The 22,493-nt window shown below is 38.8% G+C and overlaps 5 protein-coding genes and 2 pseudogenes across 11 annotated transcripts; 4 read left to right on the forward strand and 3 right to left on the reverse strand.

Moving 5' to 3' along the window:
• Nucleotides 1-34: 34 nt before the first annotated feature.
• LOC109131360 (FBD-associated F-box protein At5g44490-like) lies at nucleotides 35-1,014 on the forward strand (annotated as a pseudogene).
• A 946-nt stretch (nucleotides 1,015-1,960) lies between these two features.
• On the forward strand, nucleotides 1,961-3,960 carry LOC109124781 (uncharacterized). The gene is made up of 2 exons (XM_087504884.1): nucleotides 1,961-2,950; nucleotides 3,666-3,960. The coding sequence occupies exon 1, from the start codon at nucleotides 2,180-2,182 to the stop codon at nucleotides 2,948-2,950; it is 771 nt and encodes a 256-aa protein (XP_087361010.1). The 5' UTR covers nucleotides 1,961-2,179; the 3' UTR covers nucleotides 3,666-3,960.
• Nucleotides 3,961-4,132: 172 nt separating this feature from the next.
• On the forward strand, nucleotides 4,133-5,447 carry LOC109131438 (uncharacterized; annotated as a pseudogene).
• A 508-nt stretch (nucleotides 5,448-5,955) lies between these two features.
• LOC104771619 (putative ribose-5-phosphate isomerase 4, chloroplastic) lies at nucleotides 5,956-13,585 on the reverse strand. 6 transcript variants are annotated; one of them, XM_087504881.1, is made up of 9 exons: nucleotides 13,180-13,585; nucleotides 12,859-12,986; nucleotides 12,639-12,708; nucleotides 7,064-7,171; nucleotides 6,877-6,972; nucleotides 6,711-6,767; nucleotides 6,479-6,596; nucleotides 6,328-6,394; nucleotides 5,956-6,241 (listed from the first exon to the last, which is right to left on the reverse strand). In XM_087504881.1, the coding sequence occupies exons 1-9, from the start codon at nucleotides 13,327-13,329 to the stop codon at nucleotides 6,163-6,165; spliced, it is 873 nt and encodes a 290-aa protein (XP_087361007.1). In that variant the 5' UTR covers nucleotides 13,330-13,585; the 3' UTR covers nucleotides 5,956-6,162. The 6 variants fall into 6 exon arrangements, with proteins under 6 accessions (XP_087361007.1, XP_087361005.1, XP_087361006.1 ...); XM_087504879.1 differs by having other exon boundaries at nucleotides 7,055-7,171; nucleotides 13,180-13,552; XM_087504880.1 differs by having other exon boundaries at nucleotides 12,636-12,708; nucleotides 13,180-13,552.
• Nucleotides 13,586-14,495: 910 nt separating this feature from the next.
• LOC104771622 (subtilisin-like protease SBT2.3) lies at nucleotides 14,496-18,393 on the forward strand. 2 transcript variants are annotated; one of them, XM_087505027.1, is made up of 11 exons: nucleotides 14,518-14,774; nucleotides 14,857-15,241; nucleotides 15,318-15,477; nucleotides 15,569-15,972; nucleotides 16,050-16,145; nucleotides 16,233-16,305; nucleotides 16,401-16,683; nucleotides 16,765-17,096; nucleotides 17,179-17,449; nucleotides 17,542-17,823; nucleotides 17,903-18,393. In XM_087505027.1, exons 2-11 carry the CDS (start codon nucleotides 15,021-15,023, stop codon nucleotides 18,316-18,318), a joined length of 2,538 nt encoding a protein of 845 aa, XP_087361153.1. In that variant the 5' UTR covers nucleotides 14,518-14,774; nucleotides 14,857-15,020; the 3' UTR covers nucleotides 18,319-18,393. The 2 variants fall into 2 exon arrangements, with proteins under 2 accessions (XP_087361152.1, XP_087361153.1); XM_087505026.1 differs by having other exon boundaries at nucleotides 14,496-15,241.
• Nucleotides 18,322-18,785, reverse strand: LOC104771621 (uncharacterized). The gene has a single exon (XM_010496180.3). It carries the CDS (start codon nucleotides 18,783-18,785, stop codon nucleotides 18,432-18,434), a length of 354 nt encoding a protein of 117 aa, XP_010494482.1. The 3' UTR covers nucleotides 18,322-18,431.
• Nucleotides 18,786-19,516: 731 nt separating this feature from the next.
• LOC104771623 (CASP-like protein 1B1) lies at nucleotides 19,517-20,844 on the reverse strand. The gene is made up of 3 exons (XM_010496183.2): nucleotides 20,517-20,844; nucleotides 20,305-20,428; nucleotides 19,517-19,944 (listed from the first exon to the last, which is right to left on the reverse strand). Exons 1-3 carry the CDS (start codon nucleotides 20,726-20,728, stop codon nucleotides 19,687-19,689), a joined length of 594 nt encoding a protein of 197 aa, XP_010494485.1. The 5' UTR covers nucleotides 20,729-20,844; the 3' UTR covers nucleotides 19,517-19,686.
• Between the last annotated feature and the right edge of the window lie 1,649 nt (nucleotides 20,845-22,493).

Raw genomic sequence — 22,493 nt, forward strand, 5'->3', positions numbered from 1 at the left:
AGAAAAGTTATTGGGTGTCTATTAGAAAAATTAAGACTACTGATAAGTAAGAATCGTGAAGCTTGAGGAGAAAGATAACCTAAATACACTCCCTGGCCGTCACATTTTCAGTGTAGTGCCCCTAAAGCAAGCTTCTTTGATAAGCTAGGTTCGATTTTCGCGAGCGGATTTGATGGAGGAACCCGTGAAACGACGAGTAGGTTTCTCAAACGCGAGAGAGGATAATTTGATAAGCAAATTACCCGACGCTTTGATATCTCAGATACTCTTGTATCTTCCAAGAAGCTGTTAGCACTAGTTTTTTGTCTAATAGGTGGAAAAGTGTCTGGCTTTTGATTCCTATGTTGGATTTGAAATCTAATGAGTTCCAAAGTAGCAATGCCTTTGTGTGTTTTATGCAAAAATTTGTAGCTTTCGCTAAGGTAGAGAATTCATGTTTGCACAAGGTTAAGCTAAGTATTCAAAAGAATGATGAGAATGACAACAAGTCTTGTGTCACGCGTTGGATTGATTTTGTTGCTACTGATAAACTTAGGCATCTTGATCTTGACTCTTGAGTGTCTTCTTGTGAAGCGTGAGTGTTTGGAAGTGAAGCCATTAAGCATCTATATTAGCCAGAACTCAAAGCTTCTTTACTTAAGACTCCATGGGGTATCGTTGGCTAGTTTTGAATCTGTTTCACTTCCTTGTCTCAAGACAATGCGTTTAGAGAAAAATGTTTATGCCAATGAGACTTGTATAGAGTCGCTTATCTCATCTTGCCCTGTTGTTGAAGATTTTAGCATTGTAAGAAAGGTAGATGATAATGTCAAGGTTTTACGAGTGGTTTCTAAGACACTAACCAGTCTCAGTGTAGTCTTTGATTTTGGTAAGTATTATTATGAGTTTCCTAGGTTTGATATATTAAACTCGGGAGTTTTGATTGATGCACCTAGACTCAAGAATTTAAAATTTAGAGATGAACTATCGCGGAGTTAAATAGTAAGCAATTCTGATTCCTTAGCCAAGGTCTAATTTACTGGCTTCTTTGATATTCAACATGGTTCTGTTGAAGTTGGCTTACCACGAGCGAACCAAAAGGCCCGTAACTTTTCCACTGGTATCATGAGAGTTAGAGATATGAAAATCTGTCACAAAGCTCTAGAGCCAGACCAATGAAATCTGGTCCCATACGATTTAAGAAAAAATATCATTATAATTTCATAATATTAAAACTATAGAGTAAAAAATAATCTGTTAACAAAAACCTTTTTCCTTTTTTAAAACATAGCAATGTGATACTTTTTTTAAAAAGGTAAAAACAATATAAATGTTTTGAAAAATACTATTTTTATGTGTTAGCAAAGAAAAAAAAAACTATTTTTATGTTTTTTATATAAAATTACTTAGTAGATTTTACATATATATTTGTTAAAATGTTTTATTTTTATATGCTTAGGTCCGGCTCTGCGTTCGGATGAGAATCTGCAAGTTTAGTGAGTACTTCAGAGAACTAAATACGAATTTTTGTAAATGTATCTTCAAGTGACTCGATACCAATCTCTCTACTGTGTAAAATGCAGAAGTAGTCATCTGAACCAAAATTTTCAAATCATTACTTAGGCTTTTTACTTTCTCGTACAGCTCGCGCACCATGGTTGTCTTTGGAGTGAAGGATAGGAAGAGAAAATCAAACAAAAATCAGAAATTGTTAGAATCAAACATAAATCCTAGACAAGACACAATCTATGAAGTTAATTGGAAACATTTTACAATTTAAAATATTATACAAATTATGTTAAATAATTAAACATGTATATAATAAGTTTTAGATATTATACATGCATACACATTATCTAAATTTTGTGAAAAAATATATAAAGTTAATTGGAAACATTATACATTTTAAATATTATACTTTATACAAATTTTTTTTAAAATTAGTATATAAAAGAAACAGTGAGTAATAAATGATTTTTCTGTCGCCGCTTCAGTTCAAACGATCGCCGGAAATCTCAGCTATTCCCCTATTTAGGGCCTAATCCATTCTGAGTAGGCCCAAAAGTGAAACAAAGCCTGAATATATAATTATCTCTCTCGTACTCTTTGCTTGTGTAAACCCTAGAAATTTCGCTTTCTCAATTCCCAAATCCTAACTCTGTTTTTGGAATTCTCCGCCGTTTTCAAGTCCACGACGACAATGTCGATGTCGAAGAGCTCTAAGATGCTCCAGTTCATAAACTTTAGGATGAGAGTAACGATACAAGATGGAAGGCAGCTAATCGGAAAATTCATGGCGTTCGATCGCCATATGAATCTGGTTCTAGGAGACTGCGAAGAGTTTCGGAAACTTCCTCCGGCGAAAGGTGGCAAGAAGACGAACGAAGAAAGAGAAGAGCGTCGTACTCTTGGTTTGGTTCTTCTTAGAGGCGAAGAAGTGATTTCGATGACTGTCGAAGGTCCACCGCCGCCGGAAGAGTCTCGCGCTAAATCAGGATCTGTAACCGCCGTTGCTGGTCCCGGAATCGGCCGAGCTGCTGGACGTGGAGTACCGACTGGTCCATTGGTTCAAGCTCAGCCGGGATTATCTGGTCCTGTTCGTGGAATTGGTGGACCTGCTCCTAATATGATGCAGCCACAGATCTCTAGACCACCGCAGATTATTCGACCTCCGGGACAATTGCCGCCTCCGCCTCCGCCTGCTTTCGGTGGTCAAGGTGGTCCTCCTCCACCTTATGGTATGAGACCGCCGTATCCTGGTCCACCACCGCCTCAGTATGGTGGACAAAGGCCAATGATGGTTCCTCCGCCTGGTGGTATGATGAGAGGACCTCCTCCACCTCATGGGATGCAAGGACCTCCTCCGCCTCGCCCTGGAATGGGTCCTCCGCCTGGTGGTGCTCCGATGTTTGCTCCACCTCGTCCTGGCATGCCACCTCCTCCGCCAAATCACCAGAATCAGCAACATTAGGTAGAATACTTGGTTAGCCTTTATTATCTGTTTGATGGTTTAGTTAAAATTGAACTCGTTTCAGTTAGCTTGGCCTTGTGTAGTGATTGAACCTCTAAACTTAGCTGCTATCTCTACTAGTCTTAAGTTGTTTGACTGAAATTGAAATCTATATCTGCCGATGATTGCTTAGCTTGCAAAGTTATGTGTAGCTTACTAGCTTGGTCATGATGTCTCGTTCGATTGAAATTGAATTGTTCCGACTTGTGTGGCCTTGTGTAGTGAGTAGTGACTGAACTCCATAACTTAGCTGCAATCTCTACTAGTCTGCTAATGGTATTTGAACTTGCAAAGTTGGATGAGTGCCTTGTTTTAAATTGCTTTTCTTTTTCTGTTTCCTGAGAGTGTGATTCCTTTGATCCTTTGTTATCAACTTGTTATCTTATTTGCATTATGAAGAATTCATCTTGATATGATTTAAACTTACACAGAAACGCTCATGCACCTTGAACTGATGAGTTTGAAAATCCTTATTAGAATTTTAGAAGCACCAATCCCAAGATTTGATGACCTCTTAGTCTTCCTCCGTGAATGGTTATAATCCTCCCAACTAGTAAAATCTCTAAAAAATGATGGCTTGCTCTATGTTGGCCTATGAAGTTAGATTTATAAAGAAATTTTATCTTTGTTTGAAGAAACCAACCGCTAAGCACAATTTTCTGGATCTGGATTGTAGGAGTCACTTCACCTACCACAAAGGTAACATCCACAGGAATGAGTAGAACCCTCGGCTAGTCAGAACTCTTTTCTCCTGGGAGCTCGAGCTTACATGTTGGTGATTCTTTTGGAAGAAGCTGCTGAGTTTACAAAAAAGTGACTTTGTAGAGGTTACAACACTGCTCTATGAACTTAATGTATAATTTGTAAAAGAGGCTTCTAATGTTTTTGACTGGCAAATTGGTTCTCACCAAACTAGGCTATGTTGCTCAGTTATTTAATATGAACCAGAGGAAGTCTTTAGTTCATAATCATACTATCCTCCACGGTCTGCAATGAGTCAATCAAAGATAATTTAACTTTAATTGGGTCCAGTCCACTGCACTGGTCTGCGAGTCAAACAAGACCACCTGGTTGCTATGAGTCAACATTTCTTATTTTTTTGGTTGGTTTTATAGAAATCCTAAGTTGTTACTGTTACCGTAAAAAGAACGACTTACCGAAAGCAACATCAATGACTTCACAAAAACATCAATAACGGAAGAAGCTTTAGTCTTTTTTTCCTCAAGAGAGCAAAAATGTTGGAAGTAGTATTAGAACTCATCAAAGTGTGGGAGAGATGAAACATAAGAGGAGTAATCATTTTAAGTCTTACTCTTCAAACCATTCTCATTTGCTTCTCTCCTTTAAGGAAACGCACACCAAGAAGGCTTTTATCATGCTCGTTTGGTCCTCTTATCGATTAGCAGATTCGTCTGCTATTTTCGCTGTTGGTCTCATCTCCAAGAACCAAGGTAAAGAACCCAAACCAGATGATCCTTTAGATGGAAAAGAGCTCATGGCTTTGTGGGCAGCATTCTTGCTTTTGCATCTTGGTGGACCAGACACAATCACAGCTTTCACGCTTGAAGATAACGCTCTCTGGCTCAGACATGTCTTTGGGCTTGTCTTTCATGCAATTGCTTGTGGCTATGTGGTTCTCCAGTCTCTACCCAATAGCCTTTTGGTGATTATAGTTTTAGTGTTTGTTTCTGGGACTATAAAGTATCTGGAGAGGACACGGCTTTGTATAGTGCCAGTTTGGACAAGTTTAGGGACTCTATGATTCAAGCACCAGATCTAGGACCAAACTACGTGAAGCTCATGGAGGAGTACAAGGCCAAGAAAGAGGCAAGACTACCCACCAAGATCATTCTCATTGATAAGACTAACAAGGAACATAGGCCTAAGAACAGAGAAGGGTTGACCCATCTTGAGATTGCTCAGTATGCTTATGAGTTCTTCAACACATTCAAGGGATTTGTTGTCAACCTTATCTTCAGCTTCAGGGAGCGTGAAGAGAGCCTAGAAACTTTTGATAATTTGAAGAATCCAGAAGAAGCTTTGAGGATCATTGAGATTGAGCTTGGTTTCCTCTATGATGCTCTATTCACCAAGATCGCGGTTCTTCATACTGTTTTTGGAACTTTCTCACGCATCCTTGCTTCTGGCACCCTAGTGGCTGCACTTATCCTCTTTGATAAGAAACCCAAGAAAGAAAAACTATTTCATGGAGCTGATGTTTTTGTTACCTACACGCTGTTTGCAGTTGGCATAGCTTCGGATTTCATATCCATCGTCTTGTTTCTGTTCTCAGACTGGACATGTATTGCAGTTAGAGCTTGAAGGACAACCCCGAAGAACCTCAAACACTAAAAGAAAGATTTTCAACTGGTTACTTGGTTTTAGAAAGCTGCGTTGGAAGCCACAAGAGTGTCAGAAGAAAGGTGTGCATAAGTGTATCAAGTTCCACCCACACTGAGCAAAGTGTGGGTGGAACTTCTCTGCTATGCAGCTTGTTACTGTGATTCCACGGTTCACGTGGAGAAACTAAGCAGAGGCGGTGAGCTCATAAACTTGGTGTGGCTTCTAATGGCTCACTTTAGACTAACAGATCAGTTCAAGATCAATAAAGCAGATGCCTGAGCCAAACTCATAATAGGCTAGTGAATGACAGGAATAACATTTCTCGGTGTCTAAATTTGTTCTGCTACCGTATTACCCTTTATTCTACTATCTACTCAAACCATGAACTCTTTTCTGGATAGAGATGATGACAGTGTATGCTTTTTGTGAATGAATTTTCCAAATATGTACTCTTAAATTGGATAAAAATATAAGTTTTAAGATATTCATACCCGACTTCACATCTGAGTCAGCTATTCAGATCCGGAAACCCGATTGTCCTACTACAAAAATCAGATCCACAGGAATATATGTAGACCCCTCGGCTAGTCATAACTCTGTTCGCCCTGGAGCTCGAGCTTGCATTGTTGGTGATTTTCTCATGGAAGAAGCTACTGGTTTTTTGACACAGTGAACTTGTAAAGAGTTACAACATTGCTCTATCAACTGAATGTATAATTTGTAAAAGAAGCCTCTAATGGTTTTGACTGGCATTTTGGTTCTGAACACACTAAGCTATCTTGCTCGGTTATGTACGTAAGAAACTACTAACAGCAGATTCTATCTCTGGTTTATACACCATTCTCCACTGTACTGGTCTGCAAGGTAACAGTTCTTACTTCAGTTTCTCCTGCGATCACCACCGAGCATCTGTAATGCCAAAAGCAGAGAATGGATTCTTAAGACCGACCAACAACATACTAAACCTGACCCATGATTCGAAAGTTGAAACTAACCTAGTTTTGATAACAAGTCCATGGTCCACAACGCCATCAATCGTTTCCAGGCTTTCAGCCACGTTAGCTGCAGAATTTCACATCAATTAACAAATATACCATCTATCAACAACATGCACCAAGTTTTAATGGTTGCAGTAAGAGCTTTCACCGAGGCTTGGAATTGGAGTTGTAAATATAACATCAAGAATGTTATGACCATCACTGGTAACTATAGGAAAGTCTCCTCCGAGAGGACCTGCATCTCCTACGGAAGCTCTTCTCCACACCTTTTACACATACATACAAAGAAAATGACATATGAGCCAGACGAGGCTTAACACAATCGATAAGAAGCAAAACCCGGAGAAAACATTTGAGACAGAACCAAACTGGCCTCACACCTCAGCATCGCCTAAATACAAGTCATCTATCTCCTCAGCTATGGCCAACCAATTAAGCTGCACCCAAAAATTCACAGGTCATTCTGGATTTCCATGTTCTGAGTTGCATTGTAAAATGCCCTCACAGTGGGACTAAAACGAAGTTCATTTGTAGGTATTTGCTTACAGATTGAACTAAAACAGGGATAGAACCTTCAAGGCTGGCTTTGTATTGTTCTTCCTTTATCATGAAGACTGCCTCATCAGCTGCTTTCACAATAGACTGCATTGTAAATCTCTCTTTGTAAGCCCAAAGCTAACCAATGAGTTTATTATCATCAAAACTGCAAATTTTAGACGAAAACCTCACTAGCCTTTTGTTTCAGAATATAGTCATCTTCCTGTGAACTTCTTCGCCGTCCAATAACTGCGATAAGCGAACCCTCTTCTACAGCATCAGCATCATGAAATGCAAAATCAATCTACAAAGGAACCAACACCTCAAACATTATGATAGGCTAAGGGTTCCTTTGGCGTTTATGAGGAAGAAAGCAAGGACGAGTGGGAGAAAAGCCAGGCAATGGGAGAAGAAACATCTTGAGAAAAGTGGCTGAAGGAAGCTTAAGTGTGTGTAAGACACTGGATGAAGTAGAGTCTCTCTTTGATTCAGTACTATGTCGTTTTAATTATGGAAGTTGTATTTAAATGGAACCCAAGTTTAGGGCTTCCTTATCTTATGACATTAATATCTCAATCAAGTTATCTCTTCTCTTCCGCCTCTTTCTCTATCTCATCTAATCTGGGTACTGTTTTCTAATCCCTAATCCTTCTTAACTCTTCTTATTTCCTTTAACACTCGAGATAGGCTTTGCGCTTATTATTTGGTGCTTCTTCATTGTAGAGAATGGCGAATACTCCAGATCCACGCCACGGTACACCTGAACTCGAGTCGAATCTGATGGTTGATACACCGCAACAGGCTGAAACGGCGGAGCAGAGAGAAGCTCGTCGTGACAAGGAGATGGCTCTTATGCGCGAATCGATCCAGACTCTGAACGCGATGATGCAAACGATGATGTTTGGGGACAACCGCAGCTCTACGCCGCCGTTGTTCGCGAGCCCTACCACAGGGGCTCTTCATTTCACCCCGGGGAACAACTCAGGAAGCAGTGAGCAGATGAGACATGAGAGGGTTTTACCATTGGCGACTCAGAGACCGTCTGATGGGTTATTACCAGCTCCGATGTCTACTCCTCGCACCGAAGGGTTGCTTCCAGCTCCGCTTATTGCCCATAAAACCGACGGACTACTGACGACTCCGATGGCGGCACCACGGGTTGATTATCCTCACAATAGGGTCGAGGCACCAAGGAAACGGGTCGATCTTCCAAAGTTTGAAGGTCAGAACCCTGATGACTGGCTCTTTAGGATGGAAAAAGGGTTTACCATGAATCAGACCCCAGAGTATGAGAAGATTGATGAGGCGGTGGCTTGTCTCACTGGGTCGGGAATAACTTGGTGGCGGAACTGTCAGGGGAGGCTGCGAATCTCGTCTTGGAAAGATTTCCAAGATAAGTTCAAGGAGAGGTTCAAACCGAGTAGGGGTTGCTCTGCCTTGGATCGGCTGCTCACCATAAGGCAACACGGTTCAGTGGATGAGTATCGTGAGAGGTTTGAAGAGCTCTCAGTGGAGTTACCACAGGTGTCCGATGATGTTTTGGAGTCCGCCTTCTTGAGGGGGTTGAAGAAAAGTTTGCGTGATCCAGTACTCAGGAGTAGACCAGTGGATATGAATGCCATTGTCGATATGGCACGGATGGTGGAGTTTCAGGAGAGTGAGAGCTCTGGGTTTCAGCCGCGTTCACAGCCACGGTCTTCGGGTACCAACTCTTTTAACCAACAAGGGCAGTCATCACGGAAACCTTGGGAGGTAAGTAAACCGGTAAGCAAACCTAATGCGGTAAGTGGGTTTAATCCTTGCAGGCACTGTGGAGAGAGATGGTTTAGTGGGCACCGATGCAAGCAGCAACAGTTAAAATGCTTGGAGGTTGATGAGGGTGAGGAACCACTGGAGGTGGAGACAGAGGTTCAGCACGGGAGACAGAGTTTTGAGGAGACGGGTAATGACACTGAGATGGTCACGGAGACTCTGGGCTCGATGGCTGGCTTTGATGCTGAACAGTCTATGCGCATGTTGGGTAAGATCAGAGGCAGACAGGTAATGATCCTCATTGACTCAGGAGCTACTAGAAATTTCATTTCAGTAAAAGTGGTGCACGAACTGGGATTGAGAGTTTCTGAGAACAAACGGTTTGGTGTGCATCTTGCTGGGGGTCAAATTGCCAGTGGTCAAGGCAAGTGTACGGGAGTGGCACTAGACATTCAGGGAGTTATCATCACAGAAGACTTTCTCCTGTTTGACCTGGGCCATACTGACATTATATTGGGGTATTCGTGGTTAGCCACTTTGGGGGACACCAGAACTAACTGGGGTTTGCAGAAGCTGAGCTGGCAAATTGGAGCTATGTGGGTCACTATAGTTGGGGATCCTTCATTGAGCAAATCACAGGTCTCGATTAACTCAATGGAGAAGATGGTGCAAAGAAAAGGGGTGGTTTATCTGTTAGAGTTGACATCGCTGTTTGAGGATGCTCAGCCACAACAGACAATGGTACTGAAGGGGATTCAAGAGTTACTGGCGAAGTATCCCAATGTTTTTGAGATGCCTCAGGGTCTTCCACCAGTCCGAAACAGAGAACACGCTATTACTCTCAAGGAGGGGTCAGGACCAGTCAACCTACGGCCATACAGGTACTCCTTTGTGCAGAAGAATGAGATAGAAAAGCTTGTTCAGGAGATGCTGGCTGCACAGATTATCAGACCCAGTGTGAGTCCCTACTCTAGCCCTGTCTTACTGGTCAAGAAGAAGGATGGAGGATGGAGGTTCTGTGTCGACTACAGAGCTTTGAATACGGTGACAGTTCCTGATCGTTATCCAATACTAGTCATTGAAGAGCTACTGGATGAGTTGAACGGAGCAGTAGTCTTCTCTAAACTGGACCTCAAGTCAGGATATCACCAAATCAGAGTCAAGAATGAAGACGTGGAGAAGACTGCTTTCAAAACGCATCAAGGGCATTACGAGTTCTTGGTGATGCCTTTTGGGCTCACCAATGCTCCTTCCACGTTTCAGAATGTCATGAATGACCTGTTCAGGCCGTACTTACGTCGGTTTGTACTTGTCTTTTTTGACGATATCTTGGTTTACAGCCCTAGTCTGGAATCGCACCTGAAGCACTTGGAACTCGTGCTCAAACTTTTGCAACGAAACCAGTTCTATGCGAATCAGAAGAAGTGTGCTTTTGGACAAGTGAAGATCTCGTACTTGGGGCATGTAATCTCAAAGGAGGGTGTTGCCGCAGACCCGGAGAAGATTGTTGCGATGGTCGAATGGCCTGAACCGAGGTCGGTGACAGAACTAAGAGGGTTTCTCGGCTTAACTGGCTACTACCGAAGGTTTGTGAAGAATTACGGTCAGATAGCTCGACCCCTGACGGATTTGCTTAAAAAGAATGGTTTTACATGGACTCCAGAGGCGACATCAGCTTTTCAAGCACTTAAACAGGCGCTGACAAGTCTCCCAGTGCTTGTGTTACCAGACTTTCGCAAGGAGTTTACTATTGAAACAGATGCTTCAGGAGCGGGTATTGGAGCTGTTCTCTCTCAAGACAAGAGACCTGTGGCCTTCCTCAGCCAAGCCTTCTCATCGCAGGGTCGTATTAAGTCAGTTTATGAGAGGGAGCTATTAGCAATAGTCAAGGCAGTGACCAAGTGGAAGCATTATCTCACGGGTAAGGAGTTTGTCATTAAAACCGACCAGCGGAGCTTACGGCACCTTTTGGACCAGAAAGCGGTATCAACTGTTCAACAGAGGTGGGCAGCTAAGTTGATTGGGCTAAACTACATAATAGAGTACAAGCCAGGAGTGGAGAACCGGGTAGCAGATGCTCTCTCGAGACGCCCTGCCACTAAAACGTTAGCTCAACTTACCTTGGTGGCACCCTTGACATTAGATAAGGAGGAGTTGAAGGAGCAAGTTTCAAAAGATATGGAACTGGGTGACATAGTCAAGGGTTTGAAAATGGGGGAAAAGGTAAAGCCTGGGTACAGTCTCGAGAAGGGAATGTTGTTAAAGGAAGGACGTGTAGTGGTGCCCAGCGGATCTCCCTTCATTCCAAAGCTATTGGAACAGTTTCACTCGAGTGTTACTGGGGGACATGAAGGAGCACTTAAAACCTACAAACGTTTGAATCAGGAAGTCTACTGGAGAGGGATGAGGAAAGATGTCATCGACTTCATCGTCAAATGTCAGGTGTGCCAGGAGAACAAGTACTCTACCTTATCTCCAGCAGGACTTCTCGCTCCATTGCCCATTCCAGAACAGGTATGGACCGATGTAAGCTTAGACTTTATAGAAGGGTTGCCTAAATCAAAAGGATTCAATGCTATATTGGTGGTGGTAGACCGTCTGTCTAAGTATGGCCATTTCATAGGACTGAAACACCCGTTCACAGCAAAAGTGGTAGCAGAAGCGTTTATCAGGGAAGTGGTTAAGTTGCATGGTTTCCCTGAAACTATGGTTTCGGATAGAGATAGAGTGTTCTTGAGCAGTTTCTGGTCTGAGTTGTTCAAACTCCATGGTTCTGCACTGCATAAGAGCACAGCTTACCACCCTCAAACGGATGGACAAACGGAAGTTGTTAACAGATGTTTAGAGACATTCTTACGTTGTTTCACAAGCCGGAGGCCTACTTCGTGGGCACAGTGGTTGCCTTGGGCTGAATATTGGTATAACACATCATACCACTCTTCTATCAAGAACACGCCCTTCTTTGCTGTGTATGGAAGGGAACCTCCAAGACTGTTGCGATATGGAGATGTACCAACCCAGAATGCTCAAGTCGAAGAATTGTTGAAGGATCGGGACAGTTTGTTGGTCGAGTTGCGGGAAAATCTGGAGTTAGCACAGTTAAGGATGCAAAGAGAAGCAAATAAGCATCACAGGGATGTACAGTTTCAGCTCGGAGATTGGGTTTATCTCAAACTAAGACCTTATCGCCAGCAGTCACTGGTACGGAGAAGAAATGAAAAGCTTGCTCAGCGCTACTTTGGTCCTTATCAGATCGTGGAAAGAGTTGGTCGGGTTGCTTACCAATTGAAGTTGCCAGTGGACAGTCAGATTCATCCTACCTTTCACGTGTCTCAGTTGAAGGGAGCTGTTCCCAACACACACACTGCACAGGAGCTCCCTCCCATCCTTACACCAGCCTTGGAGTGGGCTACGGAACCAGAGGCCATTAAGGATGTCCGCAAAAGTGTTGATGAGAGAAATGTCACAGAGGTTTTGGTTAAGTGGCAGGGGTTACCGGAATCAGAGTCGACTTGGGAGTCTCTTCCTGTGTTAGTGGACCAATTTCCAAACTTTAACCTTGAGGACAAGGTTAGTTCACTTCGGGAGAGTATTGATAGGCTAAGGGTTCCTTTGGCGTTTATGAGGAAGAAAGCAAGGACGAGTGGGAGAAAAGCCAGGCAATGGGAGAAGAAACATCTTGAGAAAAGTGGCTGAAGGAAGCTTAAGTGTGTGTAAGACACTGGATGAAGTAGAGTCTCTCTTTGATTCAGTACTATGTCGTTTTAATTATGGAAGTTGTATTTAAATGGAACCCAAGTTTAGGGCTTCCTTATCTTATGACATTAATATCTCAATCAAGTTATCTCTTCTCTTCCGCCTCTTTCTCTATCTCATCTAATCTGGGTACTGTTTTCTAATCCCTAATCCTTCTTAACTCTTCTTATTTCCTTTAACACTCGAGATAGGCTTTGCGCTTATCACATTACCTCAGATGGTCTACCTGAAAATCGGTTTAGAAACCGCAGGGAAACGACTACCTGATTATCATCTCGGAAATATTCCAAGGGGATTCCATACTTTGCTGCTTCACTAGCGCTTCTAGCAGACCTGAACGAAAGAAGGTCAAGGACTAATCATCATGAAGCATACAAAAACTCAACTTCCAGGAGAATTATGATCCAAGTACTAATGAATAGAGAGATATCAAGAACAGAATCAAACACAAAGATTGAATCTTTACTGGAGTTCAAGACTCACATTGGTACACCAACAACATTTTGTAAAGAACCAGAACGAAGTTGCTGACCCAAATAACGTATAACCATATCTGAAGCTTCTCCAGATCCTAAACCAATAACCATCCCACTCTTTACATAACTATCCACCTGAAAACATTTACCAGACAAAGTGTTGTAATTATCAAGTATCAATCTTTCTTCAATTTTGTGAACTTCTAACACAATTCTCACAATACCCATTTGAAATTGGGATTCAACGAACGATCTTTTTCTTTATTGATCATAGCAATTTGATGTTTTAAATTTGTAAAGATTCAATTTTTTCCGGTTTAACTCTTACGGTGTGGTGAGCTGCTCGGAGAAGAGGAGAGACATCCGGAGAAAGACTGGCGTTTATTACTCGAGGTACCGAAACATGTCTGAAGGTACGACGGTGCGTGGGAACCATGGAAGAGAGTGAAAATGGAGTCGATGCTGCTGCAAATGCCATTTTTTTTGTTGGAAAACGATTTGTGTCACCGAGTCACGGCGACTCGGTGGTGACTCTCTGGTTTTGCGGCTCTTATCTCCTTCAATATCGTTTTTGAGTGGCTGAGTTAGACGACGATATTATTTTTTATTTATTTTTTGTTCACAGAATATTAAAATAATAATCAATAATTTGGATATTTCTCCTTCATATTGGCTGTTTTAAACTAATCAACTATTTGCCCAAAAAAAAAAAAAACTAATCAACTAAAGTTGTTGACAAAAAAAAAAATTTTAAATATTTCGAAAATAGCCTAAAATATCAAAAAAAGAAAACTTAATTCTAAAAATACAATGTTTTCATTCTACCAAAATAACATGTTGTTGACAAAAAAAAGGTAACATGTTTTCACAAAAATATATAACAACTAGGTTTATTTCCAGAGGTAACAACCTAGTAAAATTAAATTTGACGTAAAGTGAAGCTATTAGTAAAAATCTTTTAAAACATTTTTTCTTCTTTTGGTAATTTTCAAAAATACTCTTTTTTATGTCATTTTTCAAAAATATATTTTTATGGTGTCTATTTTTTAAAATATCCATTTTTAATATATAAAATGACTAAATTCTAAACCTTAAACCCTAAATACTAAACTCTACGCTCTAAAAATTATATTTTAATTGTAAAATAGATAACTCTAACCTCAAAAAAAATTTCCAAAAAATAACACTATATTTTAAAATTAATCTTTCAAAACTAAATCCTAAAATTCAAAATACTAAATACTCCCCTCAAAACTATACCCTAAATGTGAAATTGAAAATCCAAACCTAAAAAAAAAATTAAAAATTAATTTTAAATATTTTAATGTATTAAATAGTGATATTTTTGGAAATTTATGAAATATGTGATAATTGTCTATAAAACTTGTTTTAGTGTTATTTTAGGGTATTTCTCTATTTTAGAGTTTACTTTTTAAAAGTTTACTTGTTTTAGTACTAGTAAACTCTAAAATCCTAACCACTAAAAATCTCAGTTTCTAATTCTATAGCTCTAAAGCCTAAGCAACATATGTCAATTTAAAACAAAATATATATATATATATATATAATCTATTTTTAACTGATTCTTAAAATAGTTTTATTCACAATAGTATATTATATAAAAATGGTACAATAATAATAATTATGTATCGACGATCCAAAAAGAGAAACATTGAATAATTGAAAAGAAACAAAAAGGAGTCTCCTTTTAAGTTCGATCGCACTTATGAGTGTTTCTTCTTCTCCTCTGCTTTATTCATGTGGGAACCAAAGACGTGGTAACCACTCAAATCATCTCACAATTTTTTGAGATACTCGTGATTATATTTTGCTTCTTTCGTGTATCTTTCTCTCTGTTTCTCAATAATATAGTACATTTATAAATGCGCACTCTTCTTTCACCGACCTTCCGACACGAAAAAGGCAAGTCCTTTTTTTTTGTTTCTCTGTCACTTCCACTAGTTCACCATGAATATGCTTTAATGGGTTCTTCTTCTTTTTGCAGCTTTTATTAGATTATCTTTTGTTTTTTTCCTTTTCAGTTGGTAGGGTTTATGAACTTACTTATATATTCTCTGTATAAAACTTAGAGGGAAGTGTTAGATCAAAAACCCCTTTTTTTAATTTTTGTGGGTGTTTCCACTTTCTTAATTTAGAAGGTAGACAAAAATGTTGGTCAAGTTTGTGTTTTTATTACTTGTGATCTCTTTTGTGTTTTTGTCTAATAACACTTTGGGACAACAAGATGATGATGATAATGATGATGATACTGCTGTGTACATTGTCACACTTAAACAACCACCTATTGTTCATCTCTTTCAAGAACAAGAGCTTAAGCAAACTAGACATAATCACAAAAAGTCCAAATTTACACCAAAACCTCAACCAAGGTACATACTCATAAATTTTGATTCATTTATACTTCATTCTCTCTGTGTAGCTTTTATTAAAACTCTTTTTGTATAGGAACAATTCAAGGAAACGTCACGGGAGGTCAAAGATACCATCTGTGGCTCAATCTCATGACTCTTTCTTGAGAAAGGCATTAAAAGGAGAGACTTTTATAAAGCTTTATAGTTACCATTATCTAATCAATGGATTTGCTCTGTTTGTTAGCTCACAACAGGTATTTATTAAAAAACATGAGTTCTTGATCATTGTAGAACTAATCTTTGAGTATACTTGATATTGAGTTTTTGTGTTTTTTTTTTGTTAAGGCTGAGAAGCTTTCAATGAGGAGAGAAGTAGCAAACATAGTGTTGGATTACTCTGTTAGGACAGCAACAACTTATACACCACAGTTTATGGGTTTACCACAAGGAGCATGGGTCAAAGAAGGTGGATTCGAGATTGCTGGAGAAGGAGTTGTTATCGGTTTTATCGATACCGGGATCGATCCTAAACATCCTAGTTTCGACGACAAGGACTCTTACTCTCAGCGTTCATATCCAACCCCTAAGCATTTCTCAGGTATTTGTGAAGTTACACCAGATTTTCCATCAGGATCTTGCAATAAAAAGCTAATCGGAGCGCGGCATTTCGCGCAATCCGCTGTTACTAGAGGAATCTTTAACACATCTGAAGATTACGCTTCTCCTTTTGATGGAGATGGCCATGGCACGTAAGTGTAACTATTGGTTATATTATACAAAAACAGAGTTTGAAGCTTAAAGATTGTTACATTGGATGTGTATGCAGACACACAGCTTCCATCGCAGCGGGTAACCACGGCATTCCAGTGATAGTTTCTAATCATAACTTTGGAAACGCTAGTGGAATCGCTCCTCGTGCATTGTAAGTAAAACAACAAAACTTGGATCAATGGTAAATTCTTTCACAAACTAACTTCAACTTTTGTGTTTCTTGAATCTTTCTATTTAGTATTTCTGTTTATAAGGCATTGTACAAAGGTTTTGGAGGTTTTGCTGCAGATGTTGTTGCAGCTATAGATCAGGTTTGCAAAATCAAGAAACTAAAATGTGATTAAAGATTTTATCTTTTCTTCCAAATTTAAAGACTTTAAAATATAATGGTTGTAACATTTTTTAGGCAGCTCAAGATGGAGTAGATATACTAAGTCTGTCAATTACACCTAATCGAAAACCTCCTGGTGTTGCAACATTCTTTAATCCAATAGATATGGCATTACTCTCTGCTGTCAAAGCCGGTATTTTCGTAGTCCAAGCTGCGGGAAATACCGGACCAGCGCCTAAAAGCATGTCTTCTTTTAGTCCTTGGATTTTCACAGTTGGTGCTTCTTCTCATGATAGAGTCTACTCCAATTCCTTAACCCTAGGAAACAATGTAACTATTCCAGGCATAGGATTCGCAAGTAAGTCCCCTTACCATCTCAAACTAATAACTTTCGATGATTACTGATTTGTAACTTGTGTAATTTTGTTTCTCTTTATAGTTCCTACGGATGATGGGAAAATGTACAAGATGATATCTGCTTTTCATGCCTTGAACAATAGTACTTCTGTAGATAAGGATATGTATGTAGGTGAATGTCAAGATTACGAAAATTTCGATCAAGATCTTGTCTCGGGGAATCTTTTGATATGTAGCTACTCTGCTCGTTTTGTTATCGGTCTTTCGACTATAAAACAAGCTTTAGATGTTGCCAAGAATCTATCCGCGGTTGGCGTTGTATTCTACATGGACCCGTATGTTCTTGGCTTTCAGATCAATCCAACGCCTATGGATATGCCAGGAATCATAATTCCATCTGCAGAAGATTCCAAGGTGAGAAAATATTATAAAGTAGTATTTGTTTGTAGGTTTATACATGGTTTCTAATGCTCTAGAGATATGTTTTTACTTGCAGACTTTGCTCAAGTACTATAACACTTCTCTTCAGAGAGATGGTAGCACGAAAGATATTGTTAGTTTTGGAGCCGTTGCATCTATTGAAGGCGGTTTAAATGCTAACTTTAGTGACAGAGCTCCTAAGGTAATGTATTACTCAGCAAGAGGTCCTGATCCAGAAGACAACTCTTTTAACGACGCAGACATATTAAAACCGAACATTGTAGCTCCTGGAAACTCTATTTGGGGTGCTTGGAGTTCTGCTTCAACAGATTCAACTGAGTTTATAGGTAAACTATATACAAGTTATCAAAACAGAGGATTTTTTTTATTAAGTCAGTAACTTTAGGATTTGAGTTTTGTTCTGTTTGCTCTGTTTTAGGTGAGAAATTTGCAATGATGTCCGGTACAAGCATGGCTGCTCCTCATGTAGCTGGTGTGGCTGCATTAATCAAACAAACTTACACACAGTTTACTCCTTCACTAATCGCATCCGCACTTTCAACAACTGCTCTTCTTTATGATAATAAAGGCAGTCCGATAATGGCTCAGCGATCTTTTTCCAATCCTGATCAAAGCCTCTACACCGCAACACCGTTTGACATGGGGAGTGGTTTTGTTAATGCAACTGCAGCTTTAAACCCTGGTCTAATTTTTGACACAAGTAAGTGTATATTCAAATTAGCTCACACAAGTCAAAGTTTAACTTGTCATTTCAAAATGTACACTTTTCTCTTATGTAGGTTTTGAAGACTATATGTCATTTCTATGTGGGATCAATGGCTCGGATGCGGTAGTATTTAACTACACCGGACTTCAGTGTTCCGCTAACAACGCAACAATCAGCGGTTTCGACCTCAACATGCCTTCGATTACTGTATCGACGCTTAATGGCACGCAAATATTTCAGAGATCAGTAAGAAACATAGCCGGGAATGAGACATATAATGTTGGCTGGAGCCCTCCTTATGGTGTTTCAATGAAAGTATCACCTGGTCTGTTTTCTATAGGCTTGGGAGAAACTCAAGTACTTATCATAACCCTCAACGCGACAAAGAACAGTTCTAGTTATAGTTTTGGCAGAATCGGATTGTTTGGAAACACAGGACACATTGTTAATATTCCTGTAACTGTCATATCGAAAATAGCTTGGAGCTAATGATAGATAAACATATTCTTCTTTTACCATTCAGTTGTTAAAGTTACATTTTTTATTTAATGCAATGTAAAACCATAGAAATGTCTTCAAACACAAGTAGCTAACTCCAATCTTCAAGCGTTTCCTCCATCTTTGTTGCCTTTGCTTGGAGAAGAAGGTAACTTCGTGGTTTCTTCTTGAGCTCCAGATGGGTTTGTAGGAATGTTAGGGTTAACCATTGTGAAAGGTGGGTACTTTGGGAAAGGCCAGCCCTTCAATGGAAACATGTGACTGAAGAATCCACCAATCATGGATTTTGCATTTCCGGACTCGATCTTGTTCATTGAAGATGAATCATCCATTAGGGATTGAGCTGATTTTGGTTCTGATAGAAGGTTTGGGCCGCGGAGTGAGAGTGCAGGTCGGGAACTAAGGAGGACGAAGACGAGGAAGAGACAGAGAGATGAAGCCTTTGAGATTTTCGACATTGTTGCTATGGTGTTTTTGTTTTGAGCTCTTGTGTTTTGTGATTGTGTGTGTGTTTATGGGGTTTGTGGATAATCTTATATATAAGTGGCGATCTTTGAGGTTAGAAAAGAGATGTGTTTTTGACGTTGAGATTCTACTTCTTACCTAAACCAGTTTCGAATTAAAGCTTCATGATTTGAGCATGACCATGTCATGAGAGATGATGATCTATGGGTTTCTTCAATATTCATGTTTTGGTTGACAATAACCAAGCTTGTGGGTTTGTTAGCCAAAAGTATCAAAATCTTTTATAAGCATTAGTACGATTATCATCTTCAACAAAACAATATAAAAATGTAACCATGATCGATCGTTGTAATTTTAATATATTCTTTTTCCATTTTTTCCTCTTACAAAACATGCATTATGCATATGTTTAGTCATCTTATATCGGCAAAATATGTCTTGCGTAGGGCAAAGAAGTCAATTTTTGAGATTCTCATTATGTGTGTGACTCAATTTTTGATGTAAGAAAATTATCCTAAATATCTAAAATCATCACTCAAATCCTAAAATTTTCTATAATATCGCAGAACTTTAAGTTTATGATGGCTTCCTAGAATTTTTCGCAATAATAATATAAATGTAATAAAACGAGAACTATAAATCGGATAATACGTACTCGCAGATAATAGAATTATGAAATCTAGTAGTAAGTACCCAACCCTAATCATCGTAATTATTTTATGAATAAACACAAAAGAAGAAAGTTTTACTAAGAAGAGCCAAGGCAAACGCTTACACAATGTGATAGATCACTTGAGAATTGAGATACACACAAAACAACACTCATCAAGAAACAAAGAAGTAAGAGAAAGAAGAAGAAAAACAGGGGAACGAACGAAACACGTGTGTATGTTTTCAGGGGACGACTGAGGGAGATGCGGTGGTGGAGCAGTATTTATTAGATTGGACGAGACGACAGATTGACGCGGCGGAGATGATGAGCATAAGGATTACACCGGCGAAGGCGGCCATTAATGCTCCAGCACCGTGATCGCAGTAAGTGGCGAATCTGTCACAAATCTTCTCCCATCTCGCGTGTTTATTCCCATTCTTCCCTACCTCCGCCATGAAAGCCGCCGCGTTTGCTGCCGCCGAGATTAGAGTCACGTTCAGCTGTTTTTTCCGATGAGAAGAAGCCAAGTCAGCAAAAATATGAGACTCTCTTCTAACATTTATCATTTTTTTTAAACGACAAAATATCCAAAAAAAAATCTGAAACTTCATAATTACTTCTAAACATAATATTGTTAAAATTTTCGTGAAACTAAAATTATAAATTTTGTCTCTAAGGTCTTTCTCCTTTATAAATGTGAATTAAATTAAATTAAAAATGTTATAAATAAATATATTAACTCCAACTAATTGTTTTTTTAATACATCAGAAATCATCTTAAAGGCTTCCTAGGTCCAAAGACTAATCTCCAACTAGTTGGTTTTACATAGTCGTGAAAATGTAAATATTTATATGTTTACCATGTCAAGAATTGCGACAGAGAGAAGACGAGATCCAGCCAATTCCATTTTCCCTCCAAATATCTGAAGAGCAATCATCAACAAGTTGTGGAAGCTCACCATTGCATTAGCTACAACAAAAAACCTTTTTTTGTTTCCCAACACCAAAATCATCAAAAAATATTATTCTCAAAATCAAGATTTAGAATGTGTATTTGAAGAGGCTTGCTTACACAAAAGCTGGTGTGTGGTCGAACTTAGCACTGAAAGTAGCGTTGATTGGAGTGTTTCCAACTTTTCCCACGACGAAAGTCTTTGTTTGTTTGTTTAATCCCATTACAATGGCTGCAGATAACGTGGCTGAGAAGGCAAGTAATCTCATCCCTAAGAGTATTTTGCAACTCTTATCGCTCGTAGCAGCCGATGCGAGCTTTGAAACCGCCATTGTTTTGAAGATGATGTATGATGTAATTGGTTTGTGTGTGTTGTAATGTGTTTAAAAAGAGTGTTGTGTTATATATTGAGTTTTTTTTGAGTGTTTGTGTTTGGTCTTTTGTCTGACCATCTAACTCTGGGAGGGTTAATTTTAGGTTTTGGTGGTTGTGAAGATTCAGTGAAAAAAATATCAGATATGATTCTCATTTTTTTTTGTTCTCTGGCAAGTTAACTTACTCTTGGGACAGTCTCATCTACCCACTTAAACCTGTCTTGACTTTTTGTGGAAGTATAAACTCAATTAGCTGATTGCGTCTGCGTTTAGTGTGAACCTTTTCCTGTGAACTTACAACTTCAAATATTTTAAACAAAACGATTTGAAAATTTTAGATGCGAAAAAAGGAAAAATCGCATAATATTATTTTTGGAAAAAAAAAATTTCTGATAAAAAAATAAAGAATGTGAATTTTCTTCTTTCACAGAAACTCAAAGTTAAAGGTAGAAATTGCAGTTGAAACAATGTGAATCTTACGTGATTTTTAATGAATTACAGTTGGAACTTGGAACTTTTTTTTTTGCCAAATCGGATAAGTTCCTTTTTGTTTTATTTTTTCTTCATAATTTTTCCCCCAGAAAAAATGTGAATCTTCCGTGATTTTTTTTTTCCATGTAAACACAAACATGCAGGCCGAAACTGCAATTGAAGCAGTGAAAACCCTAAATAGAAAAACGTTTCTGCAATATTGAGCTAATTTGTAAATTTAGAGCTTACAATGAAAAATAAAATAAAACCCAAATTCCATACCGGGACCGGTTTAACCGGTGTAGAGAGATGAATAACAAAAGGATATGCTAAATCATTACATCATTATCGATACTAGGTTAGATCCGCGCTAAGCCATGCGATACTTTTTACAACTATTTTTAGATATATTGAATTATTGAAAATACAATTTTTTCAAAAATTGGAGTAACTATACAAACTATGGTTTATATAATAATAAGATAGAAAATGCATTAATAAAAAAAAATCTCAAATTTAAAATGACTTATAAATATTTACATTTAAATCAGATAGGCCCGGTTCGAGGTGCCACTAATTTCCGACGGAGTCTCTCCCTTTTACATGCAGAAGTAGAAACTTTCATTTGGGCGATGCATTGCATGATCGGACATGATTGCATAGATGTGGCGTTTTTTACCGACTGTTCAGACTTGGTGAAGATGGTGTCTTCTCCTGCGGACTGGCTAGCTTTCTCGGCGTACCTTGACGACATCAAGATTGACAAGGAAGAATTTTCAACTTTCTCCTTATCTTTTATTTCTAGAAATGCGAATGTAAGTGCGGATTCATTGGCACGCAAAGCGCGTTGTTATCCGCATCATGTCTTATTTGTAAACAATTTCCCTTCCAATTGGCTCTTTTGAGCTAATCTTTTATTAACAAAAAATAAAATCAGATAGACTTAATGCTTAATTGTATAAATAGCCTAATTAACCCTAATGTATGTCCTGTTTTCTTTTCTTTACCTTTTGTGGGAGATATATTATTAATATAATTTGAATTTGTGATGTATTTTTTGTAGTTTATACAAATTTAATCACATAACTATTATATAGTGTTTTTTATGGTTAAAGAATTTATTATCAAGCATAATTTATTACACTGGTTTAACATTCTTAAACTGCAATCTCAAAAACAAACTTTCCAAAAACTTAATTCCAGAAAAAGCAAAACAAAAGCAACTATGCCATGAATATGAGCTCACATATTC

Source organism: Camelina sativa, chromosome 20, assembly GCF_030686135.1.
Source record: "Camelina sativa cultivar CO46 ecotype springtype chromosome 20, ASM3068613v1".
Classification (NCBI taxonomy): Eukaryota; Viridiplantae; Streptophyta; class Magnoliopsida; order Brassicales; family Brassicaceae; genus Camelina; species Camelina sativa.

Excerpts from the sequence above, each read along its gene's own strand:
- LOC109124781 (XM_087504884.1), top strand. The coding sequence starts at position 2,180 with ATGTCGATGTCGAAGAGCTCTAAGATGCTCCAGTTCATAAACTTTAGG.
- LOC104771619 (XM_087504878.1), bottom strand. The coding sequence starts at position 13,329 with ATGGCATTTGCAGCAGCATCGACTCCATTTTCACTCTCTTCCATGGTT. Across the intron at positions 6,768-6,876 it reads TCCCTGTTTTAGTTCAATCT|CTTAATTGGTTGGCCATAGC; the intron begins GTAAGCAAATAC and ends TTTTGGGTGCAG. Across the intron at positions 6,597-6,710 it reads TGTATTTAGGCGATGCTGAG|GTGTGGAGAAGAGCTTCCGT; the intron begins GTGTGAGGCCAG and ends TATGTGTAAAAG.
- LOC104771622 (XM_087505026.1), top strand. The coding sequence starts at position 15,021 with ATGTTGGTCAAGTTTGTGTTTTTATTACTTGTGATCTCTTTTGTGTTT. Across the intron at positions 15,242-15,317 it reads ACACCAAAACCTCAACCAAG|GAACAATTCAAGGAAACGTC; the intron begins GTACATACTCAT and ends CTTTTTGTATAG. Across the intron at positions 16,684-16,764 it reads TCCAGGCATAGGATTCGCAA|TTCCTACGGATGATGGGAAA; the intron begins GTAAGTCCCCTT and ends TTCTCTTTATAG.
- LOC104771621 (XM_010496180.3), bottom strand. The coding sequence starts at position 18,785 with ATGTCGAAAATCTCAAAGGCTTCATCTCTCTGTCTCTTCCTCGTCTTC.
- LOC104771623 (XM_010496183.2), bottom strand. The coding sequence starts at position 20,728 with ATGGCGGTTTCAAAGCTCGCATCGGCTGCTACGAGCGATAAGAGTTGC. Across the intron at positions 20,429-20,516 it reads GACCACACACCAGCTTTTGT|GTTTTTTGTTGTAGCTAATG; the intron begins GTAAGCAAGCCT and ends AAACAAAAAAAG. Across the intron at positions 19,945-20,304 it reads CTGTCGCAATTCTTGACATG|CTGAACGTGACTCTAATCTC; the intron begins GTAAACATATAA and ends CGGAAAAAACAG.